The sequence below is a fragment of the Lampris incognitus genome, chromosome 2, assembly GCF_029633865.1.
Source record: "Lampris incognitus isolate fLamInc1 chromosome 2, fLamInc1.hap2, whole genome shotgun sequence".
NCBI lineage: Eukaryota > Metazoa > Chordata > Actinopteri > Lampriformes > Lampridae > Lampris > Lampris incognitus.
In genome coordinates, this window is record NC_079212.1 from 40,266,838 (window position 1) to 40,293,779 (window position 26,942).

Genomic DNA, 26,942 nt, shown 5'->3' on the forward strand with positions numbered 1-26,942 from the left:
AGCTGTCCTGGTCGCCACTCCACTGCCTCTGCTGATTCAGGGAGGGCTGCAGACTACTACATCTCCTCCGATACATGTGGAGTCGCCAGCTGCTTATTTTCACCTGACAGTGAGGAGTTTCACCAGGGGACGTAGTGCGTGGGAGGATCACGCTATTCCCCCCAGTGCCTCCCCCAAACAGGCGCCCCGACCGACCAGAAGAGGCGCTAGTACAGCGACCAGGACACATCCGGCTTCCCACCTGCAGACACAGCCAATTGTGTCTGTAGGGACACCCCACCAAGCCAGAGGTAATACGGGGATTTGAACTGGCGATCCCCATGTTGATAGGCAATGGAATAGACTACTATGCCTTCCGGATGCCCCAGAGTGTTATACCTGTCCATAACTTGTGTGCCACTTAAGTTAAACTGGGAATCCATAACAACATAAACCAACCATCCATCCATCCACTATCCGAACTGCTTATCCTGCTCTCAGGGTCGCGGGGATGCTGGAGCCTATCCCAGCAGTCATTGGGCAGCAGGCAGGGAGACACCCTTGGACAGGCCGCCAGGCCATCACACACACACACACACACACACACACACACACACACACACACACACACACACACACACACACACATTCATACCTAGGGACAATTTGATACGGCCGATTCACCTGACCTACATGTCTTTGGACAGTGGGAGGAAACCGGGTCCCCCAGAGGAAACCCACACAGACATGGGGAGAACATGCAAACTCCACACAGAAGACGACCCGGGGCTCGAACCCAGGACCTTCTTGCTGTGAGGCGACCGCGCTAACCACTGTGCCACCGTGCCGCCCACAACATAAACCACTCGGTCTTAAAGGTCAATTGTATGTGTGACCGTACGACCCGAAGAGACCCTGTGTAGTCATAGGTAGAGCTGGCACATCCTCTAGGCTTGGAAGTCTAGCTGCCACTGGGGCAGTCATGCTCATGCTCACCTTGAAAAACTATGTGATCAAATGATTAAAACTCCCTTTAACTTGAGCTACTTAAACCCACCCTGTCTCCAACCCACAGAAAAAGAGATTATCGGAGCATTGTCTGAGCAGGCGATGAGAGAATTGGGACATGGTATGCACTGCATTCCAGTATTGTGGACTGGCTTATGGATTGTATTTCACTGATTTCATAAGCTCTCTCACTCATGCTCTCTCTCTCTCTCTCTCTCTCTCTCTCTCTCTCTCTCTCTCTCTCTCTCTCTCTCTCTCTCTCTCTCTCTCTCTCTCTCTCTCTCACACACACACACATATCTGCCTGGGTCGCCTCTACCACAAAGATCTCCTGGGGCAGACTTTATGGGGCTTACAGTGCACCAATCCGTCCATGCTAAACCAAGATGTAGAGAAGGGCAGGGATGTGCTCCTCCTCGTATAAAGAGGGTGAGAGGTGCAGAAGAAGAATGAAATCTCACTGGCAAAAACAACTCTGCCTCACTGCAGATAGGCAGGAGTGATGTTTGCATGCTGAAGGGCGCATGATGAACACAAAGCACTAATCTTCATAGTCATGGGAACTGGATTATAGTTACACGACACACACATGCACGCACGCACTCGCTCGCATGCACACACGCACAAAACAATGCAAGCAAGACGGCGTTTAAAGTCAAATAACTTAAAGCTCTGAAGGAATGGCGTAACTTTACAGGTTTTTCTTCTTTTTTTTTCTTCCCAATTGTATCCGGCCAATTACCCCACTCTTCCGAGCCGTCCCGGTCGCTGCTCAACCCCTCTGCTGATCCGGGGAGGGCTGCAGACTACCACATGCCTCCTCCGATACATGTGGAGTCACCAGCCGCTTCATTTCAACTGAAAGTCCCCCCCCCCAGTCCCCCCTCCCCCCCGAATAGGTAGCCCGACCGACCAGAGGAGTCGCTAGTGCAGCGACCAGGACACATACCCACATCCTGCTTCCCACCCGCAGACACGGCCGATTGCATCTGTAGGGACACCTGACCAAGTCGGAGGAAACACGGGGATTCGAGACCAGATCCCCGCGCCGGTTGGCAACAGAATAGACTGCCATGCAACCCGGATACATGTTGCAGTTTTGTCTGTTGAATGAAATCCACTCAGCCACTTCACATCCAATAAATTTACAAGTGGCACCTGGATTAAATTGAAAAGCAAAAGAATAGCCGATAATAAATGGTGAAAGCGTTGTCATTTGCCGTAGTGGAGACCAGCATATATCTGCTGTGGCCTCACCAGTGAACACAGGGGTATTGGTACCCTTCACAGATCCCATCTGGAACCATTTCTAACAAACCGTTCCTGAGCTGACCACTTGGAAAAACTGGAAGTGGCTGACCAAACATTTTGAACCCTCTTGTCATACGCATGCAGGTCTCTTGAGGCACATGTGCACTGAAAATAAAATCCAGACGACCGCATAGGTACAGCGGTTAGGTGTCACTTCCAAAATGCTGCAGCATTTCACCATCATAATTAACTTTAGTCTAACACGATGTGTAATCTGAAACTGGCATTTAAAGGTGCCCATCTTTAACTCACATTCCATTTAATACAAATATGAACACCAAAATTCACCCCTGCAGGATTTTTGAACGTGTCACTAATTTTAACCTAAGCGTTTGGTGCAAGTTTCATTAGTTAAACTTTCCTCCACTCGCTGATTGTTCTGCCCATTCAGTTTAATGATTAATCAATCCACCCCATCACATCTTTCAATAAGTGAATGGTGGCTGGTCCGTCTATTTAAACCCGCCAACCATACTATCCATCCGTGCCGCTGTTTCAGTGTTGAGCACCTATTTGCCCCACCGTCATCCCATCACCACAAGCATTATGGCCCCATTCTACACCGCTTCTATTCTGTATCCCTAGGGACTGTCCACGGCCCTAATTTACTGGGTTTTACCCCACATTTACATTTTTTCGCTGGCTGTGGCTGTTTGCCCTTTTGGTTTGCCAGCTAGCTCCAGTATTACAAATCAAGTTGTGTCTCTCCCGATCTGAGCCGTGTCACCGGTATGAAAAGGTGAACGCTGGCTTAACATCTAATGTCTTTAAGCACCTTGTGACCCGGTTATAGAGTTCTGCTCTTTGGTCTGTATCTTGAACTACTCATCTCGACTTAAAAACCACTTCACTTGTTACTCGCCTGTCCCATATGCGGTAGACAAGACGGTGGCTTGACCTCATTCTGTTGTGGGGCTGTGTTTGGAAGGGTTGCTGTGTGCTGCACGTCCTACTATTGAACCTCTGCAGTGAATAGTGTTGGCCTGCAGCACATCTGTGCAGAAGGCTAATCCACAAAGGGCTGACCCGTTGCATAATATTCCAACCGGGCGACCACTTTAGCCGGGGACAGAGGAACGGCACAACAATGGCGTCAATTAAGCTCAGCTCGGCTACATGTGGAGCAGAAAGCGAGGGCTGCTAAGGCGATAAGTTGAGCTGGCTAGTTTGTTGAGAGCTGCTCACAGTCAGCGGCTGGGTGGTTGCGCTAGCGGAGATGCCCTCATTTCAAACCCCCCCCCCACCCCGGGAGTAGTGTTTGACCCCCCCCTCCCCGATTTGATGCTTCCGTCATTTTCCTCTACCTTTGTATCAGTCACTTTTTTTTCATCACTCTCTTACCGTTTCACTTTGACTAGTTTCTTCTTCTCCTCTTTTATTGCTCCCCTACCTACTTCTTTCCCTCTCTCTTTCCTCTTGGTGATCTCCCGTCACCCTCCATACAGTTACCCCAGGGTTGGCCAGGTCACCTTGATAGACCTTGTGGCTTTGTTATTCTAAAGCCTAAGTATCCTATTCCAATCCCAGCAGTTTTACATAATACAGTGCCAGATAGACTGACGGTGCTGTGGGCGGTCAAGGTTAAGACCGTCACAAACAAAGGAAGTGGAGCGTTATTTGTTGGACTCAGAGCGGCCGAAGGCGTTAGTCAAGTGGTGCGGAGAATATCACTGGATTGTGTTAGTGTCTGGTTTCTGCTTTGCTTTTGTTTGGTCTGATCCAGGCCAGGCAAGACTGTTGTCGTATTTCAGTTTGAGATATTTTCTCATGCACTAAATATTTGATAGGGCGTCCGGGTGGCGTGGTGGTCTGTTCGCTGGTTTGAATCCCCGTGTTACCTCCGGCTTGGTCGGGCGTCCCTACAGACGCAATTGGCCGTGTCTGCGGGTGGGAAGCCGGATGTGGGTATGTGTCCTGGTCGCTGCACTAGCGCCTCCTCTGGTTGGTCGGGGCATCTGTTCAGGTTGGGGGAGGGGTAGTGGGATCCTCCCACGCGCTATGTTCCCCTGGCGAAAGTCCTCACTGTCGGATGAAAAGAAGCGGCTGGCGACTCCACATGTATTGGAGGAGGTATGTGGTAGTCTGCAGCCCTACCCGGATCGGCAGAGGGGGGTGGAAGAGTTGGGTAATTGGCCAAGTACAATTGGGGAGAAAAAGAGGGGGGGAGGGAATCATTTGATGACCATATGAAACGTTTGAAGCGCTTATTACTGATGGTTTGTGTGCCCTGGAAATGTTACCCAACATAGCACAGATACGTACGTATTTTAGTTCATATTCCCAGTCATTCCAACACCTGCAGACAACTCGGGATTCCCCAGCGGGGCATTACTCTATTATCATAGACCTTGTGTCTATCATGTACTTTCATACACCTCCAACCCACAGCTCTGCTTTGACCAGCAGTGTTGATTTAAAGCGTTTGGCTGTCAGATACATCGACCCTCAGCTGCACCGTGGAGGCCTCTTTTAGCATTGTCGATAAAGAAAAAATGTCTTGAAGCCCGCTTTGATAAAGCTGTGGACCGGGCCCAGGGAATAGCCTTACACCCTCGCTGTGAAGGAATGTGGAAAATGCTTGCATAACCTCTCCGGTGCTGCAGTATTGGCAAGGAAGGATAGAATGAAGTCTGTCTAAGTCCCGGGTTGGCTGGGGAAGGGAGAGAGCACAGTGTGCGTCTGTCCCAGAGTCATCGGATTTGTGGTATGAAAGGTGGAATTCATGGGTGGTAATCAGGGTTTAATTTGTGTCGGATCCTGCCGGAACAGGATCCGGGACCTCCCAGATTGGGACCAGCACTTATTGATTGGATCTGGCACCTCCTTTGTCACTATGGAAATCTGTCAATACATTTTGTGCGATATTTAATGTGATCTGTTCTGTCATTCTTTTATTTCCCATCGATGCTTCTCATAAATTGCTTATTTGCCTGTTTGGGTGTGTCATGGGAAAAGCGAGTCACATTCTGGATCATAAATCACTGCACACTCTGTATTGTTCATTTATTTAACCATATCTGAACTACTGTGTGGAGGTATGGGGTAACACCTACAAAACCAACCTACAACCAAGAGCCATAAGGGTAGTTAATAATGTAGGATATCGTGAACACACCAACAAGCCATGTTTCAAGTCCAGCACCTTGAAGTTCAGCTAGTAGAATTTCACACTGCACAAATAACGTGCAAAGCAAGAAACAATCTACTGCCGAGTGATATGCAAGAAAATATTCTCAGATAGAGAAGGGGAATATAATTTGAGAGGGAAATCGAACTTCAAGAATTTCTGTGTTGTGCAACTTTGAAGAGCATGGGCATTTCACTCTGCGGGGTGAAATGGTGGAACAGTGTGAGCAGGGATCACAAACAAAGTACAAACATTACGCAGTTCAAGAAAAAGTACGGAGCACTGATTATCAGGAGATATAGCCAGGACGAAGAGTTGTGTTAACTGTCCAAGTTTATTTATCTCCACACATTTATTATTACGTTTTTTTTTTCATTTTTCTTTCCGACACCGAGTGGCTATTTGGGTTGTGCGTAGCATTGAGATCTGTTTATTCTCGGTCCGTGACATTAGGATGTGTGTTTATTTTTTCTCTTTCTCTGATGCGTTTTCTTTTTTTCTCCTGTTGTTCACAGTAGTTGAGTTTGTATTGTGCAGCACAACTTGCATTGAATTTGTACTATGCAGTACAGTGGGGATTGAGTTTGAAATGCATAGTAGCTGAATTAACTTAAGAGTAGGTGAGAAGGGGTAGGAAGAAATAAGTGTATACTTCCTGCTATTCCTTTTCCAACATATAACAGAGATTTGTTCCCTGAGTGTGATGTATGGAGTTGTTGAACACTTCACAGTTGGCAATGGCTTAGCTGTAATATCCTGCTTATTTACATGTTCGAAATAAATCATCATCATCATTTTAAATCTCATTTAAAAAGAGAGAGAGGAGGAAGGGAGAGAGAGAGCGGGAGACAGAGAGAGAGAGAGAGAGAGAGAGAGAGAGAGAGAGAGAGAGAGAGAGAGAGAGAGAGAGAGAGAGAGAGAGAGAGAGCAAGTCACTTGACCTAATGTTACTGGAGGAAACTGGTAAAATGTCAAAAAGGCAAACATCCATCCATCCATCCGTTATCCAAACCGCTTATCCTGCTCTCAGGGTCGAGGGGATGCTGGAGTCTATCCCAGCAGTCATTGGGCGGCTGGTGGGGAGACACCCTGGACAGGCGGCCTGTGATGTCTTTTAACCAGCAGGTCAGTCAGACTCTAAGCAGGCCAAAGTTGTTTTGGTGGACCAACAGGGTGGCAATAATAGCACTATCGATAGTACTGAAACGGAGCAGAGATCGACAGACAGACAGACAGACAGACAGACAGACAGACAAAACACGTCATTTAGTTCGGTTTCTTAGGCTGCTTGCTTTTTATGGCTGTAAATAGAATTTTTGGCCCTGATTCTACCCCCCCCCCCCCATTGTAGCAATCCACAGACAGAAGGGAAACGACAGCGAAGTGAAGGCATAGTCGAGAGAGAGAGAGAGAGAGAGAGAGAGAGAGAGAGAGAGAGAGAGAGAGAGAGAGAGAGAGAGAGAGAGAGAGAGAGAGAGAGAGGTGCAAACCATTAAACAGCTGTTTCTACCCCCCTACTAATTTCGAGGGATTATTGTTGATGCTCTGATTAATAAAAGTACATGAATAATGCTTTGTTTGTGGTGACAGTTGTTCAGTTAGAACAGCTAGCACCTAGGTGTTGTCCAGTCAGTGTGCTCCAGGCACTATGGATTTTGTTATGTGTTCTGTGACTTTTCCTCTCCCCCTGACCTCCTCCCCCTGCTGGAACAGTGCCTCTCTGTTCCAGGGCCTCCTGATTTAAGTCAAGTCAAGTTTATTTGTACAGCCCTTAGTCACAGTTGCACTGGTAATAATCATTTTATCATCCAAGACATGTACTTTTGTGTTTATGCATTGTGTGCCTGCGGTTGTATCTAAGTGATGTGTGCGTGTTTATACAAAACAACACGAGCTTTCCAGCCGGGGAACCAGACGAGTCTGTGAGCTCATGTTTTACATTTTGCTCTGGCATATACGTACGTGTGGCCGCCCTCCCGTTCAGACAGACGTCATGCCGACCTGGCCTGCGCCGTGAGGTTTGTTAGGGGCAGGGCAGGGCGGGGTCAGAGATGGGGTTAGCCAATCGGAGGCAGAGTAGGGTCTTCCTGGAATGCAGGTGGGAAGGAATAACGCAGAAGTACAGAGGAGCGCTGATGTGTAACGGTCTGTTGAACCCAAGATGACAGACGAACTGGAGTGTATATTTTCTCTAAAAGGATAAAAAAGAAAAAATGCACTCAGAGGCTTCTGTCGATAAGAAAGACGTATTTGCCATACTTCCGGCAGGATTCGGTAAAAGTTTAAGCGCTACGTCACACACGTCGTCGCTCTAATTGGTTGTAGCTCTATCCAATTGCATCCAGAGGCGTCTGCGCCCGTTGATAACTCCCCCTGGAAATCGAAAATGAACCGAGAGTAGCCAGACTAATTAGCTTTTAAGAATTATTCTGGTCCCCAGAATATAACCTTTCATTAGTCCTATGCGATTCATTCGCGCCACATTTATTTATTAGTACCCATTTATTAGTGCCACAGTACCGAAATGCGTTTCCCATCTAAACAGGAGTTGTTGAAATGTGTCTGCGGACAGCTCAAGGTGGAATATACCTGTCATCGAGGCTGTGCTGTTAAGTCACCCTCCATCGCTAAGATTAGGCACAGTGCGCCTCTATAAATAGTCCACATGGTTTAAATTTAGGTGGCAGTGTGTTGCGTGAGGATGCTGCTGTTATTGCCGCAACTACTCTGCCATCTTGTGGTAGAATAGTGCATCTGCAGCATAATAATTGACGCCAAGGCGCGTCTTAAAAATCATGCGGCGCAATCCAACAGTCTGCTTGGTGAGGGCTGTTTAGCAAAAAAGAAAAAAGATAATAAAATGATATCATTACCTTTAAAAGACAAAATCATCTGTGCTCTGTGCAGTACATGCTTAGACATTTATCTGGAACTGTACATCTAGCATATTATTTTTTGTATGTATGCCTCCTCTCATGTATTTCCAGTAGTGTGCGTTTGTGTGACATAAAGCAGTTTAGAAGCAGCCTAGTGGGGAACAGAGGAAAGGAGGGAGGGAGGAGGAGGAGGGAGGCAGAGCGACAAAGAGGCACAAGCAAAGCAGTTTGATGAGCAGGAGTAGAAGGACTGGCAGGATGAGGAGAGGAGAGGCAGAGGTGCAGGAAACCACCATGAGAGCCGGCTTGTGAAAAGCAAGGAGTGCACAGTGGTCAAGAGACAGCCAGAGGGATGTTGCTCACGCTGCTTTTCTACTTTCGAGTCAAAGGTAGGAGCGCTAGGGTCATCGTTTACCGTTTTTGGTTTTTATTCGCTTCTTAACCAAATCAAGTCGGGCAGAGACTCGTCCACGCTTCAGAGCGAGACTTCATGGTTGAGCTTGTTTGTCATGTTAGTATGCCCACGGCTGTGTGAAGCATTTGAGTTTAAGAGTTATCAGTGTGTGACCGGCATTTGATAGTGTGGTACAGCTTACATGATGTAAAATACACTCAGTACTCAGGCTGTGTGTTGCATTAAGTAGGTCATTTGATATACCTAGGGTGCACTCTTGTCTTTTAATGCTAGTGCTAGTTATACAGTGTACATTAAGAGACATACACACTATTTTTACCAGACTGGCTGCAGACTATATGATGAATACAAAAACAAGCGCTTCACTTGTTCCATAGGGTTCTAGTTGCTAACGTCCAGACTCCTCCGGCAATTTTTTTTTTCTTGTTCCGCTACCGAGTTACTCTTATCCTTCCATCTCCAACTGCATCTAAATTGAATATCACCCATTTTCCTTTTGCAAAGAGCATCTTCTCCTCCCTTCTTTTGGCTGCTTACTTTCAGCCCTGACAGCTTCTGCCCTGCAGTGGTGCTCAGTACTGGGGAGACTGGTGACTAGCATCTGTGTAACCTATTTAGAGCCCGCAGAGACCGATCTGTCTCCACTAAGATGTGAGCAGTAATATGGTTAGAGTCGAGCAGTCCATCCCGTCATGTTGTGTCTCTAGGAACACTGGCGGTTTTCCGTAACTCTATAGAGTTTCCAGTGGTTTATAGAGACACATCACTTTGGGTAGAACAGTTTCCTCCAATGAAAGCCATCACATTCGGTCCAAATCAAAATGACCCCCCGACAATGAACACTGTCATTGTTAAAGCTGAGTATTCTTTAGACATGGGTTGTGTTAATGCATGTGTGTGTGTGTGTGTGTGTTATCTGAAGTATCCTGACAGTTATTTACTGATGACAGCTGCTTTCCAAAATCATATGAGCCCTGCTTTTATTTCACGTGTGCGCACATCTGTTAGTGTGTTTGTGAGAGAGTGTGTGTTTGTTTGTGCGCTGACTGACAAAAAAATACAATGATACAGCGGTAGAAATAGTCTAGCTGTTTATTATGCAAATACCAGGGCTGTGTGGTTGAACTTAAAAAAAAATCAGTTCAACCCATATTCAATAAGTTGCCATGTGTTAAGTGTACATACGTGTGTGTGTACAAGTACATGCACACACACACCGAAACTGGTGTAGTGAAGGTCGCAGTACCCCCATACAACTCAAAAGCTCTGTATTGATGACATAATGTGAGTAGCCTACTATACTAGTTTGCATAGCCAGAGCACTAATAAGCCATCACACTCACATTCTGGACACCAGCTGAGTGATAAATGATTGCTGCACTCTTTACAGAGTGAACCGTTGCAGGGTTTGAACTGGCAAAAGCCTGTAATCCTCACATTTGGTTCTGCTGCAGGTATATAAGTGCTTTATGTATAACAAAAGACAGACTGTAACAAGGATCGATGCTGCGTGGTGATGGAGTTTTATCTGTTTATGTGGGGATGTCCCCCCCCCCTCTCCTTTTTCCTCCCCAATTGTATCCGGCCAATTACCCCACTCTTCCGAGCCATCCCGGTCACTGCTCCACCCCCTCTGCCAATCCGGGGAGGGCTGCAGACTACCACATGCCTCCTCCGATACATGTAGAATGGCTGGCCGCTTCTTTTCACCTGACAGTGAGGAGTTTCACCGGGGGGACGTAGCGCGTGGGAGGATTACACTATGCTCCCCCTCCCCCCTGACCAGGTGCCCCGACCGATCAGAGGAGGCGCTAATGCAGCGACCAGGACACATACCCACATCCGGCTTCCCACCCTCGGACACGGCCAATTGTGTCTGTAGGGACAGCCGACCAAGCCAGATTGCCAGATTGGACGGCAGACCAAGCCAAGGCCAGCCACATGGGGATTCGAAGCAGCGATCCCCATGTTTGTAGGTAACGGAATAGACCGCTACACTACCCAGACGCCTGTGGAGATATCCTCTTGAAGTCCCGCAGAGACCCAGGACATCATCAACACCTTTAGTCTGTTCTTAGCCTCAGCCAGACGAGGTAGCTGGTTAATTTGGACCAGTGTCAGACGCAGTCAGAGAGGCCGAAGCAAGAGGCCCAGATTAGACGAGGCCAGGTGATTAAAGGAGACGAGTGCAACGAGGGATGCAGGAGATTTTCAGGGGAAAGACTTGAGAGATAAATCAGCGAGTGAGTCGGCTCAGGGAATATTGCATCAAAGAGGAGGTCAGGATGGCAGAGGAGGAAGGTGCAGTGGGTGGGGAGGGGAACTAAAGAAAATAGCTCATCAGGACTGAGATCTAGCAGAGAGATAAAGGGTGGCAGATGGTGTTGCGAGAGTCCAAGAGTCGAAGACGTCGACAGGATTGAGGAGATTTGTGAAAGTGATTTCTGGGTGGTGCTGTCACCTCATTCGGGAATTAAACAAGCATCTAAGGGAAGGGGTGGGGTTAGGGAGGGGAGGGGGGGGTCAAAGTTTACTACAGATCCAAGTCCAAAGTGAACAAAGGTCTCGCCACCACACATGAGACACAGTTTGCAGGCTTGTAAAAGCATCCAAAACGTAGTGTGTCCTGTTATTTACCAAATGGCAAACTGAAGTGTAAGCCTCCAAGATGGTGGCACTAAAAGAAGTCTCGCTGTGGAGAGAAACCGGTTGGATGAGACAAAAGGTGATGTTGCCAGCGGAAAAGTTTCCATTTTTGTGCGAGTAGGTCATACTGTTGTAGACCAATACTGTAATGTGAGCAAATGTGTGTGTTGTCCTGGCTGCTTAGTTTGAACATTCACCACACCCGTCTCTTTTCTTTCTTTTTTTTTTTTTTTTGGAGGATTTTTTCATCCTTTTTCTCCCTATTGTACCTGTCCAATCACCCCACTCTGAGCCGTCCCGGTTGCTTCTGGGGTTGCAGACTACCACATGTCTCCTCCGATACATGTGGAGTCGCCAGCCGCTTCTTTTCACCTGACAGTGAGGAGTTTCACCAGGGGGGATGCAGCGTGTGGGAGGATCACGCTACCCCCCCCCCAGTTTCCCTCCCCCACAAACAGGCGCCCCGACCGGCCAGAGGAGGCACTAGTGCAGCAACCAGGACACATACCCACATCCAGCTCTCCACCCGCAGACATGGTGAGCTGACTAAGCCGGAGCTAACACGGGGATTCGAACCGGTGATCCCCATGTTGGTAGGCAATGGAATAGTCCGCCACGCTACCGTGACGCCCTCCACCACATCAGTCTCTGACCTTAACTCCGTCCATCCACTGTCCCATCAAATAAAAAAGAAAAAGAAAACCTGCCAAAAAGTTAACTTTATGAACATTTAGGATATAAGTCAAATCTCCCTGCATCAGATTTTGGCATCACGGACCGCTTTATGCCGAGAGACAGTTTCCACATGCCTACGCATGTGGTCTCATCCATACCTTTGTACTTGGCCTAACGTGGATGCGGATCTGACCACGTGATAGATCCGTTGCCATGGGGTCTTCTCGGAGACAAACCATGAAAACTTTTACAATTTCATGCATTCAGCAAAATCCTTTCTCTCCCATTTTATCTCCTGCACGCATGATTAAAAAGACTTTTGTGGCCATGATTTAATTAAAAGTCAGGAGCGGACAAAGTCAGTCAAGCCTGTCAAGCGGCCCCGTATCACTGAGGTCTAATTGTGTCCAAAACTGCCTTGGGGCGGCTGCGTTGACTCGTCTCTGCCTCCTTTTGAAGTGGAGGCTTGTAATAATCTTGCTTTTTTTGAATAGCGTTTAATCATTTGCCAATAGAAACAAGTAGACACAAAGTGTCCGGCGGGGGGGGGGGGGGACTTGCTATTTAGCGAGACCCTAATACGTTTTTTTTTTTGCACCGACTAGTAGAAAGGAACAAGGACACTCGTTAATGGATGAGATAAAGTCTGAGTAGTTTTACACTTTTACTGCTGATTTTGGAGTATTCCCTTGGAGAAACATAGTCATACATATATATATATATATATATATATATATATATATATATATATATATAAATGGCATGTCAGCTGCAGCGGTGGGCCGGGTGTTGAGGTTTTGTGGCAAGAAATTTATCACTTTCCTGCCAAAGGGACAAACAATGTCTGGAAATGAGTCAGGCCCTTGTAAATGTCCTGTCTGGAACATTAGCCACCTAGGAGTACCACCCCTTGAACAAAGCCGAAAGGGTCCTACGGCCAGGGTCTCCACTTTCAGTAGCCCGCGTATTGGTGTGTAAACCTTCCACAGGCTAAATGGCGGGATTGTGCGCGCTGGCATTCACATCTGGAGGTGCAGTATTATGTTTTGTGTCTGATCTCCGCTCTCTCTCGCTCTCTCTCTTCTTACGCTCTCGGCCTTTCTTTAAAAAACACTGCCTCCATTCTCTTGTCACTGCCTTTCTCTCTTTGGCAGAAACTGTTTTCTTTTTGTGGCAGTGCCCTACACGCCAGTCGCGACGGGAATATTGGGAAGGATCAACTCTTTGAAGGTCGGTCTGCTGTAGTCCGGTGAAAGCGTGCTTGTGTGAGGCAACAGCGTTCTGCGTGATGTTTACATCACCCTCAAACTGACAGGATCTCGGCAAGAGATGAACAAGAACTGACTCCGGCCTTCTCATTTCAGACGTATTTTTTTTAGACACAGTGAAAAACAGCAACAGCTGAGGTAACCAGAAGTTCAGGGAGGGTAGCGGATGATGTCATCACCTTTGCTAATGACTGATTATCAGTGTCGTCAGTCGTTTCTGTTCACAAACATTTGTGCTCAGGAAAACACATCAAGCTCTGAAATAGCCTTTAGTAGGCTGATCAGATGCCCTTCGTGTTTTACCCCTCAGGATGGTATTGATAGATTATGTGTGCTGGTACATCTGATTAGTAGTCTGGTGTTACATGAAGTCAGCCACACAGTCGGACAAGCACAGACTCCTGGTAGCCTGCAGTGTGTTTCTAGCCTACACTTTTTGCCCCGCTCCACAAGCTACCGTCCTGCCGGTTTTCACTCCAACCCTCATTTAACACGCCTGATTCAGTTAATCAAGGTCTTGTTTGGTAGGTGATCAGTAGAATCAGGTGTGTTAAATGAGGGTTGGCTTGAAAACCGGGAAGGCAGTAGCCCTCCAGGAGCCGGGTTGGTGACCACTGGACTAGGAGATCAACAATACTACAAAATGAAATCAGACTCAGAATCATGTTTATTGGCCATGTAGATTTGCACACACATGGAATTCAACTCCGGTTTCATGGCTCTCTCAGGGTACTTAACATAGAATAACAACACTACAACACAACAATCTTCAGATATATACACAAGGATGGACTTATCCTGGTGAAAAAGAGGTGATATGGTGCAGCGAATATATCATCCATCCATCCATTATCCAAACCGCTTATCCTGCTCTCAGGGTCACGGGGATGCTGGAGCCTATCCCAGCAGTCATTGGGCGGGGAGATACCCTGGACAGATCACGAGGCCATCATAGGGTCACAGAGACCACCACAGATTCATCACAGAGAATACACTACCGTTCAAAAGTTTGGGATCACCCAAACAATTTTGTGTTTTCCATGAAAAGTCACACTTATTCACCACCATATGTTGTGAAATGAATAGAAAATAGAGTCAAGACATTGACAAGGTTAGAAATAATGATTTGTATTTGAAATAAGATTTTTTTTACATCAAACTTTGCTTTCGTCAAAGAATCCTCCATTTGCAGCAATTACAGCATTGCAGACCTTTGGCATTCTAGCTGTTAATTTGTTGAGGTAATCTGGAGAAATTGCACCCCACACTTCCAGAAGCAGCTCCCACAAGTTGGATTGGTTGGATGGGCACTTCTTTGAGCAGATTGAGTTTCTGGAGCATCACATTTGTGGGGTCAATTAAACGCTCAAAATGGCCAGAAAAAGAGAACTTTCATCTGAAACTCGACAGTCTATTCTTGTTCTTAGAAATGAAGGCTATTCCATGCGAGAAATTGCTAAGAAATTGAAGATTTCCTACCCCGGTGTGTACTACTCCCTTCAGAGGACAGCACAAACAGGCTCTAACCAGAGTAGAAAAAGAAGTGGGAGGCCGCATTGCACAACTGAGCAAGAAGATAAGTACATTAGAGTCTCTAGTTTGAGAAACAGACGCCTCACAGGTCCCCAACTGGCATCTTCATTAAATAGTACATGTTAGAGCCTGTTTGTGCTGTCCTCTGAAGGGAGTAGTACACACCGGTGTAGGAAATCTTCAATTTCTTAGCAATTTCTCGCATGGAATAGCCTTCATTTCTAAGAACAAGAATAGACTGTCGAGTTTCAGATGAAAGTTCTCTTTTTCTGGCCATTTTGAGCGTTTAATTGACCCCACAAATGTGATGCTCCAGAAACTCAATCTGCTCAAAGAAGTGCCCATCCAACCAATCCAACTTGTGGGAGCTGCTTCTGGAAGCGTGGGGTGCAATTTCTCCAGATTACCTCAACAAATTAACAGCTAGAATGCCAAAGGTCTGCAATGCTGTAATTGCTGCAAATGGAGGATTCTTTGACGAAAGCAAAGTTTGATGTAAAAAAAATCTTATTTCAAATACAAATCATTATTTCTAACCTTGTCAATGTCTTGACTCTATTTTCTATTCATTTCACAACATATGGTGGTGAATAAGTGTGACTTTTCATGGAAAACACGAAATTGTTTGGGTGATCCCAAACTTTTGAACGGTAGTGTATATCAGAGATGCTGAAATAGATGTTAGCAGGTTACTTGCATACATGCCTGAGGTAGATGGGCATGACAGAGCGTACCAGTATATAGTCAACAGTACCAGTACCAGTCAGTAATGATCGGCCCAGAGAGGCACTGTTTTTATTGACAGTCTATTATATTCACATTTTATCTAAACTAGCTTATTTTTGATGCCAGCAATAGGTCCTAAAATTTGTTTGCAATAGTTAGTTGTGGTCCTAGGTGCTGATCATATTTCCTTAGTCTAGGAGTGGGACAATAGGGATGAATAAATAACAATTAATTTTGAAAATTGACTTATAGACCGGAATTCCCAACTTTAAACAACATTAGCATGGTGCCGTTGTCAGCTACGCTGTAAGAGAAACCAGGAGGTGATTATGGGAAAATGAGTTTACTTGTACTTTGGCTTAGAGTGCAAGAGTCTCTGCATCATTTTGTGGAGATATTTTGCGCTAACAGATGTTTAATGATTGTGATTCGATGTCAGTCTCAATGACATCCGCTCTCCAGTTATGGCCGTTTTAAATTAACAGTGAGTTCATTTTTTTTTTCTTCAGTTGCAAAATGGACCTAAATAGTTAGACTGAATGATGAGCATGAGCTCCATTATTCCTCGACGAGCTCATGTAATGTGTTGTCGCCACAGAACTTTACAGATGTGGACCTATTCAAAGCCCAGATATAATCTGGGAGTTTACAGCATCAACAGATGTCGTTCTCGTTCCAGCTCATGCAATTCTTTTTACCCATAATCTGTGGGTCCCTGAGAGAAGTGATTCAAGATGTCTGGCCCCTGGTCATTCAGATGGTAATCCAGCACAGCAGTGTGGAAGTCCACTAGATTTGAGTGGGCAGTGCTGTAGGTAGTGGCTTCTAGTTTTATGACCATTCCCTGGTTCAGACCAGTATTACTACATTTACATTACCTTCCTTATTTCACAGTCCTTTTATCCAACGTGACTTACCAAGGGAGCTGACAGCAACTCCAGGTCATGAACCAAGAAAGGCAGTGTCGGGCGCGAATGTTTAAGTGTGTTACTACCTTCATTGATTCGTCTTGACCGGCGTTTAGGCCTTAAAGCATAAACAGATACAGAACACACAGACGGTTAGATTTGGCTCAGGTATATTGACAGTGCAGTCTTCTTTTTGTACCGTGTCATTCACCAAATGTCTGCAGATTTTTTTTTTGTGTGTGTGGAATTTCCTCCTCCCTCCTTTTTTTCTCCCCAATTGTATCCGGCCAATTACCCCGCTCTTCCGAGCCGTCCCGGTCGCTGCTCCACCCCCTCTGCCGATCCAGGGAGGGCGGCAGACTACCACATGCCTCCTCCAATACATGTGGAGTCACCAGCTGCTTCTTTTCACCTGACAGTGAGGAGTTTCACCAGGGGGGTGTAGCGCGTGGAAGGATCACGCTGTTCCCCCCCCCCAGTTCCCCCGTGAACAGGCACCCCGGCCGACCAGAGGAGGCGCTAGTGTGGTGACCAGGACACAGACCCACATCCGGCTTCCCACCCACAGACACGGCTAATTGTGTCTGTAGGGACGCCCGACCGAGCCGGAGGCAACACGGGGATTCAAACTGGCGATCCCCGTGTTGGTAGTGAACAGAATAGACCCCCGCGCTACCTGGATGCCCACGCAGATTTTTTTAACTGCCAAGGGTACGTTCACTGTGCCCCTTTAAATTCTCAGCTTGTACTCAACAGTAATATCAACACTGGAGTTTGCCACCTAAAAAAACCCAACAAAAACCCAACAGTCTGCGAGTAGAAAAACCAAACCAAGTTTCCTTTTTCAGCATCTGCCGTGTGTCCACCACCCCATCTGCCGTGTGTCCACCACCCATGCATGGCTCACACGTGGACACCAGCCCACCTCCTGTTGGAGGTGAAGGTAATTGGAGACGATATGCTCCTGCTCAGAGGCATATTGTGACCCTCCAACTCCCCCACCCACCAGTATATGTACGAGGGGGGGAAGAAAAGCTGGGTAACCATGGAAACACACCTCAATGATTTGCTGAGGCAGGCAGCTCGTCCTTTTTAAGGCCTCAAGTTAACAGGATTAGAGGGAATTCACAGATGAGACCGCTAAAGAGCAGGACCTTTTTTTTTGTTTCTCCCCTCGCCTCTCTCTCTCATTTAATCTGCCCTGTCTCCCGTCCAAGTAGAAAGGTTGCCGGTGTTGGATTAAACACACCAGAGAAGTACAACTGGGCTTGTGTGTGTGTGTGTGTGTGTGTGTGTGTGTGTGTGTGTGTGTGTGTGTGTGAGTGAGTGAGTGAGTGAGTGAGTGAGTGAGTGAGTGAGTGAGTGAGAGAGAGAGAGAGAGAGAGAGAGAGAGAGAGAGAGAGAGAGAGAGAGAGAGAGAGAGAGAGAGAGAGGGAGAGAGAGGGAGAGAGAGAGAGTTTCTGTGTGTATGTGTGTGTGTGTGTGTGTGTGTGTGTGTGAGAGAGAGAGAGAGAGAGAGAGAGAGGCAGAGAGGGAGAGAGTTTGTGTGTGTGAGAGAAAAAAGAGAGAGGGGGAGAGAGTTTTGTGTGTGTGAGCGAGAGAGAGAGTTTTGTGTGTGTGTGTTTGTGTGTGAGAGAGCGAGAGAGATTGTGTGTGTGTGTGAGAGAGAGAGCGAAAGAGATTAAGTGTGTGTGTGTTTGTGTGTGAGAGAGCGAGAGAGATTGTGTGTGTGTGTGTGTGTGTGAGAGAGAGAGCGAGAGAGATTGTGTGTGAGAGAGTGAGAGAGATTGTGTGTGTGTGTGTGTGTGTGTGTGTGTGTGTGTGTGTGTGTGTGTGTGTGTGAGAGAGCGAGAGAGATTGTGTGTGTGTGTATGTGCACGTGCACCAAGGTACGCTTCCTGATGTTATGAAACTGGTCCCCCATTGTTACATGGCGACATGGAAAACAGCAGTGATCTGTAATCACAGCCTAATTGCAGCAGAGCCGTGTGTACACACTACACTCATAATATCAGTGTCCTGCGTTACGGCGCTGAGTGTGTCTCTAAGTCATCACAGGCCACCTGCACTGCAACATATAAACTGCGTTACTGCTTTCCCTTTCAGCAGCTGGGATGTGTCGCTTGTCTGACGGGTTGCAAGTTTGTTGAAGAACTGCACCTCAGTCCTCACCTGCCTGCTCGGTCTATCACCAGGTGTCCTGTCGACTCTTTAGATGTCCTTTTTCTTGTCTGTTGGAGATGTTTGGGCTGCAAAAAGATACGAGACAAAAGCTAATCATTGACAGTGCAGAAGAGGAAACTGCACAGCTCAGCGTGTACAAAGCGGACAAAGCTGAGTCTCCGTCTGACTCCGTGTCTTATGAGAGACAGTGTGCAGGTCGTTTCAACAGAATTATTGTCAACTGTACCTATTTTGCATTGCAGACAAAACAAAGAGTATGAGTGAGGGGGAGGACAAAGCATTCTTAACTTAGTAAACGTCCAACCTGGGCGAGAGCCCCCGACAGGGCATAAAAAATTCAGCGGACACCGACTGTGCCCTTGTCCCCAGTGATGTACAGCCATACCTTTCACTTGGAAGTGGGGGGGGGGGGATATGTTTGCGAGATTCACTTTTATTTGCTGACAAGGCCAGCGTCATCAGCCGAGCTAACTAACCACAGTGGCTAAATGGTGGGCTGGGGCTGCCATGGCAACAGAGGCAAAAAATGACTGAGCAGAGAAAGATGGCTTAGATGCACCCACCACCACATCACCAACCAGACCCGAGAACCAGCTGGGAGAGGGAGTGCTGCGGAGCTGCTGGGCTAGGCAGCTGCTAAATAATTTGTGGGCTTGGTAGGGGATCAGGAGAGCGCCACGTCATGTGGTCCAACCAACCGATTGACTTCATGCTTTGGTGATTTTTGTGGCAAACGGCAATGGCAAGCAAGTGTAAACTGCCTTACTTGCACAAAGGCCCAAGGACGCATAATTCCATAGAAGAACGGCGCTTTATTTTGTATAGGTATATGTGCAGGTATATGTTTGTACAGGTTACAATGAAATTTGTTTTCTTAATTTAACCCATCCTATTGTATTGGAGCGGTGGTCAACTGTGGTACAGCGCCCAGGGACCAACGCCGGTCCTTTTTCCTATTGCCTTGCTCAAGGGCACAGGCAGGAGTATTAACCCTAACATGCATGTCTTTTTGATGGTGGGAGGAAACACACGCAGACATGGGGAGAACATGCAAACTCCATACAGAGAGGACCTGGCACGGCCTAGGGTTCGAACCCAGGAACTTCTTGCTGTGAAGCAACAGTGCTAAGCACTGGGCCACCATGCTGCCGTATTGTGTGCAGATGTGCTTCACATCTGCACACAAGATCATTGTCTTAACAATTAGAGGATGTCTTACTTGCATCTCTGTCAGTGGCAAATCTGTGAAATCCTACCTCAGGTGAAACCACATGGACAAAACCAAACGACAGAATACGAGGGAGAGGCTAAGAGAGAATAGTGGTGTGGTGCAGAAAAAAATATACTTTGCCAATTTTCTTGCCAATGAGGAAAGTAATGTTAATTTAATAAAATGTGAAATCTTCAAACATCTTGGAACAGCATGTATTTTTCGATGCACTCACTCAAACAGTTTTTGAGAGGTTGCAACCTTCCTCTGAATCCATGCAGATGGTATGGCTAAACGTGAGACAAAACATCACCTTATAAGTAGGTATAATGAGTAAAAGTACTCCTAAATGACACTAAAAGTTTCAAGCTAACAGTTCTTTCTCAAAACAAATTCAAGAATCTGCTGAGACTAACCTTTTCTAAGGAACTAGGTGAAGTCTTAAGCAAACAGGAGGGGGCAGGGTTGACCTCGTTGCAATGGGTGGCGATGTGTTCCATGAACCGGTTCACCGGTTCACTTACTATGTCCGCAGTGATTGGTTGACAGTGGATTGGTCTATGTCAGTGAATTCTTAAGAAAAAAAGAAAAGAAAAAACAACAACAACAACAAAAATTCAGAAGTATGTTGCCATAGTCAAACAAATTATTTATTTATCAATTAATTTATTTATTTTGGAATGTCTCTCCCCGCCCCTTTTTCTCCCCAATTGTATCCGGCCAATTACCCCACTCTTCCGAGCTGTCCCGGTCGCTGCTCCATCCCCTCTGCCGATCCGGGGAGGGCTGCAGACTACCACACACCTCCTCCGATACATGTGGAGTCACCAGCCGCTTCTTTTCACCTGACAGTGAGGAGTTTCTAGAGGGGGAGGTAGCACGTGGGAGGATCACGCCACTCCCCCAGGTTCCCCCTCCCCACCTCAACAGTCGCCCTGACCCACCAGAGGAGCGCAGCGACCAGGACACATAACCGCATCCGGCTTCCCACCCGCAGACATGGCCAACTGTGTCCGTAGGGATGTCTGACCAAGCCGGCAGGAACACGGGGACTCGAACCGGCGATCCCCGTGCTGGCAGGCAACGGAATAGACCACTATGCTACCCGGATGCCCCCAAAGAATTTATTTTTAAAGAAAATTTAAGTGGCGCTGATTACATATATGAAATACATATGGTATTAAATACATATATATGAAATCAAAAATAGAACACTGACCTGATCAAATAGATTTCATTTAGCCAGTTAGGAGCTACTTTTCTCCTTCAGATGTTTCATGAATATGGCCCCACGTTCATGAGGTGCTTCACATCTAAAAATGTACTGTCAAACTGTACTAAAATCACAAATGAGTGTTAGTGCTAATGCTAAAGGAAGTGGTCTGACACGGTTATTTTACAACTGTCCTACATAAATGACATGTAAATTACTCCTGTGTTTTATGTGTGTGGTGTGTATATATAGATACACCAATCAGCCAAAATATTACAACCACCTGCCTAATATTGTGTAGGTCCCCCTTGTGTCGCCAAAATAGCTCTGACCCATTGAGGCATGGACTCAACAAGACCTCTGAAGGTGTCCTCTGGTATCTGGCATCAAGACAATAGCAGATCATTTAAATCCTGTAAGTTGCGAGGTGGAGTCTCTATGGATCGGACTTGTTTTTCCAGCACATCCCATAGATGCTCGATGGGCTTGATATCTGGAGGCCAAGGAAACACCTTGAACTCTTTGTTATGTTTTTCAAACCATTCCTGAACAATGTGTGCAGTGTGGCAGGGTGCATTATCCTGCTGAAAGAGGCCACTGCCATCGCGTAATACTGCTGGCAGGAAGGGGTGTGCATGTTCTGCAAAAATGTTTAGGTAGGTGGCATGTGTCAAATTGTTGTCCACATGAATGCCAAGACCCAAGATCTCCCAGCAGAACATTGCCTAGAGCATCACACTGCCTCTGTTGGCTTGCTTTCTTCCCATAATGCATCCTGGTGCCATCTCTTCCCCAGGCAAATGGTGTACATGCATCCAGCCATCCACATGTTGTAAAAGAAAGCGTGATTCATCAGACCAGGCCACCTTCTTCCATTGCTCCATGGTCCAGTTCTGATGCTCACGTGCCCATTGTAGGTGCCTTCGACGGGGGACAGGGGACAACATGGGCACTCTGACCGGTCTGGGGCTACGCAGAAGGCTGTGATGCATGGTTTGTTCTGACACCTGTCTATCATAGCCAGCATTAACTTTTTCAGCAATTTGAGCTACAGTAGCTCTTCTGTGGTACTGGACCAGACGGGCTAGCCTTTGCTCCCCGTGTGCTTCAATGAGCCTTGGGTGGCCCATGACTGTCACCGGTTCACCGATTGTCCTTCCTTGAACCACTTTTTGTAGGTATTGACCTAAACGGTAGGTACCGGGAACACCCCATAAGACCTGCCGTTTTGGAGATGCTCTGACCCAGTCGTCTAGCCATCACAATTTGGGCCCTTGTCAAAGTCGGTCAGATCCTTACACTTCTCCTGCTTCCAAACACATCAACTTCAAGAACTGACTGTTCACTTGCTGCCCAATATATCCCACCCCTTGACAGGCGCCACTGTAACGAGATAATCAATGTCATTCACTTACAGGTCAGTGGTTTTAATGCTTTAGTAGGTAGCTTATTTTAAGTCTGATATTATGAATCATACTCTGCTTTTTTTCCAAGTTCTCTTTAGCAAACTGTGCTGTTTTTTGCTGGTAGGAAAGTAGACTGAATTTATTTTTAACTCAAGGGGCATTTGACATAGTTCTTTGATGAGGGAGTACGACATCCCGTTGCTAATAGTACTCGGATCTGTTGTGTGTAATCATATCTGACAGCACTATTAGCCTGCATGAGATTATATCGCTTTCATTTAAAGATGGTTTAATTTCCCTAATTTGGATCCAGTCGACTGTACAGGGGAATTGGATTTGTCCATGACCGGCGGATATGGACAACTAGGGTACCGCTGGGTATTTCCAAGTACAGACTCGGTGAGAGAGGACATGCTTGTTCAGAATGTCTTTATTATGAAGGACACAGCACCGATAAGAGAAATCCTCAGAAGATGGCGCTTGTTTGTTTCGTAGCAGGGCCCCTATTTGAGAATGGATGGATTCTGTCAAACATTGGTATTCTAATTAAGCCGAGCTGACCACAGTTTTGGGTGGAGTTAGGGAAGACGTCTTCTTCACCATCTTCATTATGGTTCTCATCTTTCTCTGACGTGTGTCTGATTCAACATTAACCATGCTAGCAGTCATTTGTAGGTGTTTTTTTGTTTAAATAAAAAGGGATGCGTTTCGCCCGTGTCACAGTCACGCGCGGGATAACACACCAGCATGCGTCTCGATTGTGCCCAGTGGTTTATTAATAGCTGACTACATCATCCCGGTTGAAATAGCTCACCGCCTCGTGGTGTCATCTCGATACAAGACATTATCAGTGCATTAATAAGACCGATACCACCGGGGAGCGCACAGGAGAGGAGGCACAGAGCTGAATACCCTGGATAGAGGAACGAGGAGGAAATAGGGCAAGAGTGAGGGAAAGGAAGAGAGAGAGAAGAAGAAGAGGAGATGAGAGGTGTGGGGAAGAACGGGGGGGGGTGGATGGGGGGGGGGTTAGCATGGAGATGGAGCCAAAGAATGTGAGGGAGGGAGTAGAGGAAGGAGAGCACTGACTGTGTGTGTGTGTGTGTGTGTGTGTGTGTGTGTGTGTGCGCGTCTCAGAGGAGGACGATGGTTGTCTTCCCATACTTGATATGAGACTGACAGACTGGCCCAGCAGAAGGGGGCAGAGCACAGCTGGGATTTTGATTTTTTTTTTCCCCTCACTTTCACCCCTCACCTCTCTTTCTACCATTCTTTTCATTTCTTCTCTTTTTATCTCTCCAGCTCCATATTTCTTTGCACTTCAGTGGACCCCTTTTTTTGTATCTTTGCAAATCTGTCAATTCCACACACACACACAAATACCATGCTCTTACTCTACAAGTCTTTCCTCTCTTTCCTAGAATCAATCTATCGCCGTGGGGCTAGAAGATGGAGGAAGCTCTACCGAGTCAACGGACACCTTTTCCAGGCCAAGCGCTTTAACAGGGTGAGTCTCCTCAAGTCTCTCAAGGCCGGGTCGGGGGCAACTCCCAAGTTGTGTGTTGGTTGTATAAAGCATAAAATAAAAACAGAGCTACAGACTTGGATGTGTTCTGCAGTGAAAGTTTGGCGGGTTAGTTAGTGACCAGATGTTATGTGTACTAATGAGGGTCCTCTCTAATGAGTGGGTTTTTGGTTCTTAACTACAGTTTTGGGGGTTTTTGAACATGTAAAATATGCTAGTGTTCCCTCCATACTGTGTGAAGTGGTACAGTCATTCATAAATGCCCCAGGACTGAAATACTGGTTATACAGCCACTGTAACACCTGAGCAGCCCTAATGTCCCTGCATCATTTATGGTGTCCTCCACACTGTCCTGATAACAGTCACCTTGGTTTACCCCATCTCTGCCTCGCTCTCTGCTGCCTGTCCCTCTCTCTCTGCTATCTGTCCCTCTCTCTCTGCTGTCTGTCTCTCCCTCGCTCTCTGCTGCCTGTCCCTCTCTCTCTGCTGTCTCTCTCTCTAGCTGTCTGTCTGTCTATCTGTCTCTGTCTGTCCTTCTGTCTACCCCTCTCTGTCTGTACTTCTGCCTGTCTGTCTCTGTCGCTCTTTGTTTGTCTCGCTCTCTGTCTTTGTCTGTGTTTCTCTGTCTATCTGTCTATCTGTCTCTCACTGTGTCTGCCTCTGTTTATCTCTGTCTGTCTGTCTGTCTGTCTGTCTCTCTGTCTCTCTGTCTGTCTTGCTGTCTGTGTTAATCTGTCTCTCTGTCTGTCTCTCTCTCTCACTCTCGCTTATCTCTGTCTCTCTCTGTCTGTCTGTCTTTGTCTTTCTCTCCGTTTGTCTCTTTCTCTCTCTGTCTGTCTTTCTGTCTGTCTGTGTCTCTCTGTCTGTCTGTGTCTGTCTGTCTGTCTCTCTCTGTTTGTCTCTCTGTGTGTCTCCGTTGGTCTTGCTCTGTCTTTCTCTGTCTGTCTGTCTGTCTGTCTGTCTGTCTGTCTGTCTGTCTGTCTGTCTGTCTGTCTGTCTGTCTGTCTCTGTCTCTCTGTCTCTGTCTCCCTCTCTTTCTTTCTTTCTCTCTCTCTGTCTTTCTCTATCTCTATCTGTCTCTGTCTCTCTCTCTCAATTCAATTTCAATTTAAAGAGCTTTACTGGCATGAGAAGACAGTGCTTATATTGTCAAAGCAATATCAGTGTTACTTTTCAATCAGAATCATCAGAATCAGAACCAGAATACTTTATTCATCCCTGAGGAGAACTTGGGTTCTATTACAGACACTCACACTCTAGTCAGAAAAAAACTAAAAACCAACAAGATACAAGATAACAAGAAAATAGAAACAAGAAAAACAGAAAAAATCAAAATAAAAGATAAAATAAGAAATAGAAATAAGAACAAAATACATCAACAAGCATGGCGCACATACCACCCTCTCTATACTGCACTACCACAGCGCACAACACACAGCAACGGCTTATTTACATGAACATATTGATACAGGTAAGTGTTTGTGTTTCTCTCTCTCACTTTCTCTCTCTCTGTCTTTGTGTCTCTCGCTTTCCCTCTAACACACACACACACACACACACACACACACACACACACACACACACACACACACACAAACAAACAATACTGCTTGAGCATTTGGAGCACAGAACCTCCCTAAAGCACACATGTCTTGCTTGAAAAATAACATTAGCATGTCTTCTGGTTAGCATTGTCTTCATGTCTTCGTGCACATGGGATGCCACTCTGTCTCGACTCTGTCTCGGTGTTGCGTACTGCAGAGGTAAACATTTGAGCAGGTTTTGCTCAGTGTTGTGCGTCCTCATGATCGTTGCCTTTAAAGGTGCGATGGAAGACAGTTTACTGTGGTGCATAAACAGGGTGTTTAGGGAGCACTTAGGTTTTAGGAAAGAACGTTTTCTTTGCCTTGGTGTTGTGCCCTCCCCTGCTATGTAGTGTAGTATTAGCAGTACCAGTAGTAACAGTGGTAGTAGCAGTAGTAATAGTAGTCAGAGTAATAGTGGGTATAATAGCATTAATAGTGGTAGTACCAGTAGTAGTAATAGCAGTAAGGTCTGAGCACTTTGTCATAAAGGATAGTTTTTTTTTGGGGGGGGGGGTCCCCCTTTTTTCCCTAATTGTACTTGGCCAATTACCCCACTCTTTGAGCCATCCCAGTCATTGCTCCACCCCTTCTGCTGATCCCGGGAGGGCTGCAATCAATCAAGTTGCATTTTTTTGTAGTGCTTTTCTAGCCGCAACAGCCACTCAAAGTGCTGCAGACTACCACACGTCTCCTCCGGTACATGTGGAGTCGCCAGCAGCTTCTTTTCACCTGACTGTGAGGAGTTTCACCAGGGGGACGTAGCATGTGGGAGGATCATGCTATTCTCCCCAGTTCCCCCCCCCCCCGAACAGGCGCCCCGACTGACCAGAGGAGGCACTAGTGCAACGACCAGGACACATACCCACATCCGGATTCCCACCTGCAGACACGGGCAATTGTGTCTGTAGGGACGCCCGACCAAGCCGGAGGTAACACGGGGATTCGAGCCGGCGATCCCCTTGTTGGTAGGCAACGGAATAGACTGCTACGCTACCTGGACACCCCACCCCATAAAGGATCGATTTTCAGTGCACAAGATGTGTATAGTGCACGGTTTCAGCTCCACAATGCTTATTTCATGTAACAGGTGTGGCCAGTAACGCAGGGATGAAACCTCTTCCAGGCCAGGGAGCTGTGATCTCACCGTCTTAACCACCCAACAGCTTAGCTGATATGTACAGCCAGTTCGCTGTCTCGGCATTCAGCTGTCTCGGCATTCAGCTGTGGTCACACACTCATTTCCCCGTGATCATTAGTGTAAACGCCCCACAAGCCTGTGGTGTTTCAGATTGGTTTGACAAATAGTTGGCAAGCGGTGCCAGATTTCCCAAGCAATCTGTCCTTGG

At 46.7% G+C, this 26,942-nt stretch overlaps 1 protein-coding gene across 2 annotated transcripts in view; it reads left to right on the forward strand.

The window, feature by feature from the left end:
* Window positions 1-26,942, forward strand: part of prkcz (protein kinase C, zeta) — a 157,233-nt gene that overhangs the window by 55,553 nt on the left and 74,738 nt on the right. The window contains exons 1-2 of one of the 2 annotated variants that reach the window (XM_056273163.1): window positions 12,982-13,068; window positions 23,907-23,992. In XM_056273163.1, coding sequence (XP_056129138.1) covers window positions 13,032-13,068; window positions 23,907-23,992 — 123 coding nt within the window. In that variant the 5' untranslated portion in view covers window positions 12,982-13,031. Of the gene's footprint in view, window positions 1-12,981; window positions 13,069-23,906; window positions 23,993-26,942 lie in introns of those variants that run through there. The other variant, XM_056273162.1, reaches the window with a different exon arrangement.